The sequence below is a fragment of the Salvia splendens genome, chromosome 6 (assembly GCF_004379255.2).
Source record: "Salvia splendens isolate huo1 chromosome 6, SspV2, whole genome shotgun sequence".
NCBI lineage: Eukaryota > Viridiplantae > Streptophyta > Magnoliopsida > Lamiales > Lamiaceae > Salvia > Salvia splendens.
The window spans coordinates 32,058,439-32,069,342 of NC_056037.1; the positions used below are offsets into that span (position 1 = coordinate 32,058,439).

The following is a 10,904-nucleotide window of genomic DNA, read 5'->3' on the forward strand; positions in this document are numbered from 1 at the left end:
GTTATGTAGAAGAAAACATGCTAAAATGAGTTGCGTTTGCGTTTTCACCGGGTAGTAAGAGGTACTCCTAAGTATCCCCCATCGCATTTTCAAAACGGCAAATGCCCGTTCGATGATATTGCGCGCCCGTGTGTGTCGCATATTGAAGATTTCACGTGGATTCTGAGGGGCTCCACTTGCCGGGCCCCATTCTTTGAGATGGTATCGGACACTTTTATAGGGTGTTAGGAATCCTTCACAATTTGCATACCCATTATCACATAGATAATAATTTCCTTCAAAAGATTGGCCAACATTTCGTCATTTTCGAATTCTATAATATGCATGAGATATTTCAAATAAATAACTTCAATTTCATACCTCGTGGAACTTTGAAGCCATGTTCCCGATTAACGGCATCCTTTAGGACACGAGCATCCCCGGCAGAGCCTTCCCAACCGGCGAGAACGTACACGAATCTCATACTACGATCACAAGCGGCTAGAGTGTTAGTGCAAATCTGACCCTTTCGTGAGCGGTAGCGAGGCTTGTCAGCATTAGGAACTTGCACGTTGATGTACGTGCCATCAAGGGCTCCCAAGCACCCCTGCGCAAAGCAACAACGTGTCATATCTTACTAGTAACAGAAGAGCACATTTGGAAAAAGCAAATCAACCTTGAACCATTTCCATCTGTGATCCTCACAGTCGTCACCCACAGCATCGGGCACCACCCAGAATGTACGATGAAGCTTAATCACAGCCCGCAAGACAGCATGGACATACTTGGAAACAGTATACCCTGACCTCCAATGCTCAAACTTCACTACTCGAACCTTCTTGTGATGCGCCAAAATTGACAGAAAAATTGCTACTTGTTCCTCCACGGTAACATACCGACCGTCCACAACGTCACCTGTCTGCCGAAGCATAATACACAGCCTCCCAAAGGCGTTTCTATCCATTCTCAAATTTTCTATACAAGCCACATCAGTGACACCAGTAAGTCGGGTCAGCCGTCTAACCTGTTCAGGTATCCGCCGGATATATGAATATCTGGATCGATTAGTGGTATTAGTGAAACGTCGTCCCCGGGTAATGCTTCGGAGGTAGATGAGGATAACGCAGATGATGTCGAACTGATGGTCCCGAATGATATCAGACATAATCTGAATTATCATTTCGTTAACTGTCTTTCTACTTGCCATAATAATCCCAAAATAACTGCACACATGGAGTAGGCAGATACTCATCACAACCAGTAAAGGACATAACAATTTATAGGTAAATCGACCATCAATTTGGGTATTTTTAACAACCAAGTAGAACATCTGGAGAAAACACATTGGCTTTCGATTGCCGAATACACATTGGCTTTCGATTGCCGAACATCTGAGCAATACACATCTGGGGAATACACATTGGGTATTTTACAGGTAAAGTTACGATGTAATTGCCGAATTTACAAATTTACTAACAATATCCAATTCAGCAAATCTGGACACTCGGGTAATTGGCCAATTCCGATAAGAAAATAGGAATACCCATTGGCTTTCGATTTCGAACAGAACCAAAAATACCCAAGCACAATACAGTTTTTCCCGATTAGAATGAATCTAACAGAACCAAAAATACCCATATCCAATTCAGTTTTCCCATATTTCGAACAGAACCAAAAATACCCAAAAATACCCAAGCACCAAATATACCCAAGCACCAAATATACCCAAGCACAATTCGAAAAGATTGAAATTGAGATGCAGATAGAATGAGTACCGTCGCTATACCTTGTGCTATGGAGTTTCAGATTCGGACGCCTTTACTGACCTCGCGTATAGATCTGTCGATTACTAGGGTAATTTTTGTTCTCGGATGTGGTGAGGAACCCTAGCTGCGAAATGGATAGAGAAGAAGCAGCCGTGGAGAATTTGGCCAAACAATTGGTATGTCTTAATTTTTGAAAATGCAAGAGGGTAGTGGAGGAAATTGTGATGTGTAGAATAACCCATGTTCCAAAGTGGGATGTTAAACCCTGCAAATTGTCCCGGATGCTTAACCCAGAGTTGTCCACAAAATCAAGACAAAAAGCCGGGTCACATGGGTACACTCCCGGGTCATCGTGATTGTTGTCCAAGCTACCAAATGCCAGGATAAAGGAGGATTAACTTGTCAAACTCATCCTGGCCCCTCTACAAAACAGGCCCTTATGAGATAAAAGTGTGACAATGAATGGTGGTTTGATTGAACAAATAGTTATAAATTCTCTTTACTAATTAATGGAGAAGTAAAAGATAAAATAAAAAAGACAAAATCCTATGACGAGGCGTAGACGCTTGACGAAAGAATGTAGGGATTGAAACAGTAACAAATAATCAAAACCCCCTCAATTGTTGACAATCATACATTCCCGCAAAATAATCGCAGAGCGTTAAATCCCATTAGGTGAAGAAAATCTGAAGAAAAATTGACCCAAATTCAAACTTTTATACATAGATAGCTGCAGGATCACACGCAATTCGAATCCTTGCCTGAGATCTTATTTTTATTTTGAGAAAAAAGGAAGGGTTAATCTCCTTAGTCAAACCCTCCTTTTTTTCTCCGTTGCCGGCCGCCGATCAGTCTCTCCCTCGTTCGGCTCCGGCACCACAAATCAAGAACAAGAAAAAGAAGAGATCTTTTGGGTCTGCCGAATTTATCTTTGATTTATTTGTCCCAGAAATTCCTGCTTCCTTTGTAATCATATCATGGATAGAATGTTCAATAAGCTGAGGAATTTGGACGCATACCCCAAGGTCAATGAGGATTTCTACAGCCGTTCGCTATCTGGAGGTGTTATCTCCCTCGTCTCCTCTTTCTTCATTGCTATGCTCGTCATCTCGGAATTCAGTATGTATCCTTCAACTTCACTGATTGTTTAATATGAAGCCTATGTTTTGATCGGGCCAGGGTTATATAAATTGTGTAAAAGAGAACTTTGTTGTTAGTACTTGAACCAACAGATATTAGTAGAGGAGGATTGTGTGGCTTGATCTAGTTAACTGATGTTTGGTTTCCCTTTTGTCTGTCTTTCTTCTCTTTGGAGATTGTAGCATATCATATTGCTGTGTTTTACTTTCTGTATATGAAGATGGTAAACTTTCTGAGGTTATGTTCTTACATTGATGGAATTTTCATGAGTGATCTGTCATGTCAAGGAGGTTCTTTGCTGTACATTTGAAGTTTTTCCTGCTAGTAAGCTGTCGGCTGTCCTAGGAAAATCTGAATTGGAACCAAGTTTGGCTTGGATATTTTGTGTTTGAGATAGTTCTTGATTAGTAGGGTGGCAGAAGTATGAACTCCGTGTGCTGCTGAAGCTACTGCTCATAATGAGAAACGTAATAAATAGTGCTAGTATCATGGTAACCGTTAAGAAGGAGAAAGAAGGTATATGCGGCTGGATCTCTGTGCTTTTCACATCCAGTTTGTACAAAATCTGAATCTGGGATAGGAAATCTTAAATTTGATTTTGGTTGAGCTATAACCCAATGTGGACTGTTCTAAGTTGTAATTTTATTTTTTTCTAGTGGATTAATATGAGCGATCCACTAAAACTTAGTATTGCATCAATTCCGATCTTTAAAATGATGAAGATGTTCTATGAAAATGCCATACATTTGTGATCAAGAAAACATAACATAATTTCATTGATTACAGTAGACCTATGAAAAAGCACCTCTGTGTGCATTTGTGTATGTTTTTGGAGGACTATATTTTAAATCTTCTTTTTGAATTTACATATTTCTTTCTACCTAAATAGGATATGATATTAATTGGCTTTCAACTGGCAGGTTTATACCTCCGCAAAGTTACAGATACACAACTTGTGGTAGACACATCTAGGGGAGGAAAATTGCGCATCAATGTAAGATGATTGTCTTCTTTCAAGATCGCATTCTCCATGGCATATTGATACTCAATATCTCATATTAAGTTGAAAATATTGTCGTCTAATCAATGTTATTAAAAAGCGGCCATGGCGCCGCCGTGGCGCCATTGCGTGGCGGGTTTCGGAAAAAACGCCATCGCCACGAGCTGCCACAAAACTTTTTTATGGCGACCGCCATTTGCCGCCATGAGTGAGGCGCCATGGCGGTGCCATGGCAGTTATGGCATCACTTTTGGTTGGGCTGCCCCAAACCTCAGCCCAATTACCAAATAACACGGCCCAAATGATTTTTAACCCTTAACCCGGCCCAAACCCGGCCCAAATAATGAAATAAAATGCCAATTAAGTAAAAATCTAGGGTTTTTTTCATAGTATCTATTTCCCTCTCAAACAAACCCAACCTACTGCGCCCCCAGTCCCACTGCCCTAGTCACGTCGCCGCCGCCCGCCGCCGCCGGTCCGTCTAGAGCAGCCCACTGCCCAGATTTTGAAGGTAACCGAAATTGTACAAGTGGTTGGTTGGAGAGTTGTTGGTTGGAGAGTGGTTGGTTGGTTGGAGAGTTAGATGGTGCTGATGGTGAAGGCAGTGATAGAGTTTTTGATGGAGATTCACTTGATTGGGATACTATCTACGAGTCGTCGGGGATTGGAGAGCCTATCACATATACTAGGTCTAAGAAAAGAAAAGAAGCTTCTACATCATCAAGTTCTAGGAAAGCCTCAAGAACCACAACCACATCTAGAAAAGGGAAAGACCAATTAGGGAAAGGCAGATTGGAGACAACGGTTGAAGAAAGAGAGCTTGTGGATGAAGAATTGGAAGATGAAGAAGTTGGGGATGAAGAAGAAGGATCTACTTCGTTGGATACGATGATATCGACGAGGATGAGGATAACTATCTTGTTGAGGATGACTATGTTGGGGATGATGATGATTGAGGATGGTTTTAATTTAGATTTGATATGTATTATGAATTTGTGATGATGACTTTATATTTTGATTGTTGAACTAAGACTTATTATGGTAGGCATATTATATAATTGCTTATGACTTTATGTTTTATTTATTGTTTTAATAGTTGATAACTTGATATATTACAATTTTTTATTATTTTCTAATTTTTTGAATTTATATATACATATATTACTAATATTTTATTAATTTATTTATCGACCGCCATATCCCGCCATACTGATACGCCATATCCCTGTGGCGGTTTTTGGGCTCACCTCCGTAAGCCGCCATACGCCATCCATAACATTGCGTCTAATCTTCAGCAATGAATGGTATCAAACTTAATAGACTGCTGATTTCCTAATTTGCCTAATTGACAAGCCTAGGGGTGGTTCGGTATGGTATACCGTACTGTGAGTGTCATATCGTTTACCGTACCGAAAGTTACAGTATTACAAAACACCATACCGATACCGCACCGAATTTTCGGTATACCGTAAAATTTGATAAGGTAGTTTTTGATACCGTTACTATACCGTGTTTTTGGTAAACCGTACCGCCTTTCGGTATACCGTACTTTTGCGGTATACCCAACCGCGGTACGACATACCGTTATACCTGTAATATCGGAAAAAATCTATTATACCAAAAATATGCAAAAAAATAATTCTATTTTTTATTTTTGTATAACAGAGAATTCTATTTTTAAATTTTAGTATGAAAATAACATAAATATTATATATATATGTGTGTTTATATATATAATAATCAATCGGTATACCGGAGCGTCGGTATATACCGGTATACCGCGGTATAGGAAATCCAATACCGTTACCGTACCGAAAACTACCGTATACCGAAAAATCGGTATTTTCGGTACTTTTTCGGTACGATAGTTCCGGTATTTCGGTATAATTCCCCAGCCCTAGACAAGCAATAAACGATGCTTATGATGATTTGTGTTCTTTTACTGTACTGAGGGGAAGCTTGAATACCTGCTAGGAAGAATTTTTAAGGCCTTCATCTGTTTTAATGAGTCGTTAGACTTACTATCCTCACATCTTAAATTGCTAATCTGATTGCAGTTTGATGTAACATTTCCAAACGTTCAATGCACGTTGCTGAGTCTTGATGCCATGGATATCAGTGGGGAGCAACATCTAGACATTGTATGTGATGCCTTTGGTCCATCTGTCTTCAATTTTTTAAAAAGCCTCACTTTTGAGCTTGTAGAACAGGCTATTATTAGCCTTTTTATCCTCTACATGTTCAGATTATTTACTGCAATAAATTTGCAGAGACATGACATTATGAAGAAGAGAATTGATTCCCATGGCAATGTGATAGAAGTGAGGCAAGATGGAATTGGTGCACCCAAGGTACATGATTTTTTTTCATGCCTTTGCTTATGAGTTATCATGGCATTAACTTGTCTTTTGGATTGTCCTTGATTGTCCTCTCTGCCATGTGTTTGTCAGGACCTGCATTGCAGTATTTACTTAGTATTTACTTCTGTTTATGTATGGTGTGGGTTATGAATTATGATATTAGTAATTGAGTGCCAACATGGAGTTGAATAAATTTGCTGAGCTTCTTCGTGTTAAATGAAAATTGTTATGCTTAATTTCTTCTTTATTTCTGAAAGACTGTTGTTGGCTACCTTCCTCACAAAAGACCTGTGATGTAATCATGCCACAGCTTAGAAAGTTCATGGAGCAAATATGTGACTTGTGGCTTGCTTCATAATGCAATTGCATTTACTGTCGATACTTCCATTAAGTTGGCATGCCTTGTTTTTTGCCGGATAGATTGACTGTAGAAAATTATTAGTAGCATCAAATTGCATTTGGCGAAAATGATCATATTATAAAAAGAGAAAGAAAAACACCGGATGAACCTTAGAGTAGAAAAGCTGGATCCTTGAGGCCAAGCCTCATTAAAACCCTCCTGACGAAAACCCAAAGGAAATTGCACCTGGTCGGCAAAAAGATCACCTGTGTAGTGGGATTTGGAATTTTGCTTTCTTTGGTGTTAGTTGATATGATACTAACTTATGAGCTTAGTTATTTTCCATTTGCTTTAATGCAAACTTGCTGTGTACTCTGTTAACATACTTAAGGAATCTTTCTAGCGGCTAAAAGTTGCACTGAGGTTGAAGATAAATATATATACCATGCAGTGTGGACTGTGTGGTAACCAATTTTGGGCTTGTTTTATTTTGTATCTTGCAAAATTAGTATTCTCAAGGCTGTCTTTATCCCCCACTCTCTTTCACACACACTCATGTTCTTTTCATTGTATTTTTCTCTAATTCCTTGTTGTGTATTGGTCAATTCAGATTGAGAAGCCTTTGCAGAAAGATGGTAGCAGACTTGAGCACAATGAGGCATACTGTGGTTCATGTTTTGGTGCAGAAACGGTATATCTATCTTTCATGTGTTGTTTTCCATTGTTTAAGTCTCTTTTTAACTCAGATAGAGGCAGTTAATTGGATATCTGTATGTTGTTTAAAAATTTGACCTGCTGTAGCTAAGATAATGCACCAGCTCCACTGCTTGAGCATAGGTTATCCATGTATGGTTGGATTTTTATCCTTCTTATCAACACTTATTGATATCTTTAACTGATAAATAGCATGACTATAGGAGAGAGAGTTTGGAAAAAAATTCACACTGAAGAAATTTTAAATAATTTCTCCTCTTGGACAAATGACCAGCTTAGCTTCACTTTTGGTTTCTTATGGTTGGTTGCCGTTTGTAATTCTCTTGCAGTCTGATGACCACTGCTGCAATTCCTGTGAAGAGGTTCGTGAAGCATATCGTAAGAAAGGCTGGGGAATGACAGATCCTGATTTGATTGATCAGGTTTGATTAATTCATGATCTCACTTATGGAGTTTTCTCTGTAAATTTGTATAATGCTGTGCAGTGTCTGGCCCCAATTTTGTTTTCAGATAAAATGTGAAATCTGCTGCTGTCACAACAGTGTCTTGTTTTGCAAATGAAACCGTTAATTTCCTTATTTGTGATCAAATGTAGATCACAGGTGCTACATATTAAATTTACTGGTAGATCTGTATGACCAGATAATCTGGGGATACACTCATTGGAATTTACAATAATTATGCCTAAAATCTCAAGTCTGAAAACTTACTTTTCTGCATTTTGGCATGTCCTTTTGCAATCAGAGCTAGTAGCACTTTACTTGAGTTGATTTTGGCATTATAAAGTACTCCCTATTTTTGTTATACTTACCATACCATTCAAGAATCTTTTGGTTTTTAAAGATATGCGATCCAGACAAATAGACAATACAGCTGACAGAATTTGTTATTGTCTCAGTTTCTCAAAGTAAACACATTTCATGTTCTAAGAGAAGCTGTTTTGCACCTTTGTACAACCCTGATTAAGTTTTGTATTTGCATTCCATGTCATACGTAATTTGAGTGCTTTAAAATCGAAAGAGTATAGACCTAGTCCTATTATGAGTAGTAGGAGTAGGTTTGATAGCATTAACTGTTGCGTAACAAGCATTATTTTAAAATTATTCATTGAGTTTATTAAAAGTTTGTTGATCAAAATGGCTGGAAACCATGGTTGTGTGGAAATGTTGATGTTAATATCTGAAAATTTTCTGACCATCTTGAAAATTGTCTTCTCTGATGTGGTCTATGGTGTATAGTGCAAACGAGAAGGTTTTGTTCAGAAAGTGAAAGATGAAGAGGGTGAGGGATGTAATATACATGGATCTCTGGAGGTTAACAAAGTAGCTGGGAATTTTCATTTTGCTACCGGGAAAAGCTTTCATCATTCAAGTATGAATCTGCTCGATTTGATAGCTTTACAGACAGAGAGTTATAATGTAAGAATTTGTTGAATTTCCCAGTATCTTTCTGAATCTGAATTGTTAACACTGGTTACTGTAATGCTTTTTTGACATGTGATGCAGATAAGCCACAAAATTAACAAGTTAGCTTTTGGGGATGCTATTCCTGGGATTGTAAACCCACTTGATGGGTAAGCTCTTCAAACTTTTATTGACATGCTCAAACTATCACATATATGGTAAGCAGTTGAAGGATGGATTCATGAGGGATGATTCTATAACATCGAGGCTGAAAGTTTCATCCGAAAATGATTCTGACTTTTCAACTTTAACCTGTTATAGTGCCTCATCAGTTTATTGGTGTTTGTGCTTCCTACTCATTCAGGCCTCACTCCGATCAATTTCTTTAAGTGCTCATAAAATAACTACTCCCTCCATCCCAACTAAGTTTAGGCGTTTCTTTTGGGCACGGAGATTATATGTTAAATGAGTTGAATGAAGATAAAATAAAATAGGAGAAAGAAAAAAGTAGGAGAGTGAATAAAGTAAATGTGATTAGATGTTTTGTTTTTTGTGAAAAAAAGAAAGACTCAACTTAGTTGGCACATCTCAAAAAGGAATACGACTCAACTTAGTTGGGACGGAGGGAGTACTTTGTCTACATCCCTAACTGAACACAATAATCTAACAAACAGAAACAGGAGAAGCTTGTGATCGAGGCGTTCTTTCTTTTTTTTGTAATCTTGTGTAATTAACAAACATTTCTATTGATACGCAGGGTGCAATGGGAGCAAACATCATCAAATGGTGTGTATCAGTATTTTATTAAGGTCAGTGTTCTCAAGCTAATGTTTCATCCCCCTTGGTATTTCCTTTCTTATTCATAAGCTCCTGAATATTTGACTATTCCTTGCATTTTTAGTACAAATATACACAACTTCAATGGTGATTTAAAAATTCTGAGTATCTTCTATTCTTCCTAGATATCTTTGTACTGAATCCCTTGAACAAACTATCCCATACCATTGTCGATATGCTGGTTTTGTTTTAATCATTACATATGGTAGTATTTAATTAAACTAAGTTGACAGAAGAAGTATTTGGATACTGCCTATGGAAATTGGTTCATTTCAGAACTCTTCTTAAAGTTAGAACATAGAACAATATCAGTTCGCGCCAATACATTAATATCGGTCGGCATCACAAAACATAGCAGTTCCTCACTCAATGTTAGTTTGTTGATTCATGAATTTTAGTTCGTGACTATCATCATGTTTTGTGATGCCAACCGATATTTCTGTATCAGCAAACTGATATGGTTCTGCCTTGCAGTGCTGTGTTCATCAGTACATCCTGTTGTATTCCCTCTGTCTTTCTCGTCCTCCCCCCTCTCCCACTGGGTGATCTGAGATTCATTTTCCTTAAGATTCTCAATTCACTTTTGCAGGTGGTTCCAACCATATACACCGACATTAGAGGGCACACAATCCAGTCAAATCAGGTACTTCAAAGTCGTTGAATACAGATAATCTCATTTAGCTGTTGTCCCTGACTTTATTATGACATAATACCACGAATATATACAGTTCTCAGTTACCGAACACTACAAGAATTCCGACATGGACCACTACAGATCTCCCCCTGGAGTTTTCTTCTTTTACGACCTGTCTCCTATCAAGGTCGGTTCAGAATTCAAATAGATAGACATCTAAGCTAAAACTTATGTACAAACAATTGAATGTGTTTGTGATTTACAGGTTACTTATACTGAGAAGCATACGGCCTTCCTCCACTTCTTGACAAATATCTGTGCCATAATCGGAGGTAACTTGGCCTCTTTCCATCAGTATCCTTTCTTCTAAATAAACCACTTCCTCATCTTTCCTTAAACTCCCTCCTTATCTTTCAGGTGTATTCACAGTAGCCGGGATAGTCGATTCGTTTGTTTATCATGGGAAGAAGGCACTAAAGAAGAAAGTCGAACTAGGGAAACTCAGATGATGTCTTGTGATTTATTATGAAATGAAGAAAGGGCAGCGGAGTGCTTGACATGGCTACTCTTGTTTCACTCATAACCATCAAAATGCGTCGACCAATTCTGTCTTCGATATCGTGCTCATTTCTCGACAGTTTTGCCTTGTTTTTGTAGTAATTGATTTTGTATACTTTGTTCATTTTCAGAATATAGAGAGCTTTTTTCACTTGCAAATTCTGGGTTTTGAG

The 10,904-nt window shown here is 38.3% G+C and overlaps 2 protein-coding genes across 3 annotated transcripts; one reads left to right on the forward strand and one right to left on the reverse strand.

Annotated features, from left to right (window-relative positions):
* Positions 1-44: 44 nt before the first annotated feature.
* On the reverse strand, positions 45-1,811 carry LOC121809130. Its single transcript, XM_042209671.1, has 5 exons — positions 1,766-1,811; positions 656-1,202; positions 361-586; positions 156-275; positions 45-67 (listed from the first exon to the last, which is right to left on the reverse strand). Exons 2-5 carry the CDS (start codon positions 1,184-1,186, stop codon positions 45-47), a joined length of 900 nt encoding a protein of 299 aa, XP_042065605.1. The 5' UTR covers positions 1,187-1,202; positions 1,766-1,811.
* Positions 1,812-2,321: 510 nt separating this feature from the next.
* On the forward strand, positions 2,322-10,890 carry LOC121807425 (endoplasmic reticulum-Golgi intermediate compartment protein 3-like). 2 transcript variants are annotated; one of them, XM_042207653.1, is made up of 13 exons: positions 2,323-2,864; positions 3,806-3,879; positions 5,943-6,026; positions 6,156-6,236; positions 7,196-7,276; positions 7,629-7,721; positions 8,538-8,717; positions 8,805-8,872; positions 9,460-9,511; positions 10,129-10,182; positions 10,268-10,360; positions 10,439-10,505; positions 10,591-10,890. In XM_042207653.1, the coding sequence occupies exons 1-13, from the start codon at positions 2,723-2,725 to the stop codon at positions 10,680-10,682; spliced, it is 1,161 nt and encodes a 386-aa protein (XP_042063587.1). In that variant the 5' UTR covers positions 2,323-2,722; the 3' UTR covers positions 10,683-10,890. The 2 variants fall into 2 exon arrangements, with proteins under 2 accessions (XP_042063588.1, XP_042063587.1); XM_042207654.1 differs by lacking the exon at positions 3,806-3,879 and having other exon boundaries at positions 2,322-2,864.
* The last annotated feature ends 14 nt before the right edge of the window (positions 10,891-10,904 follow it).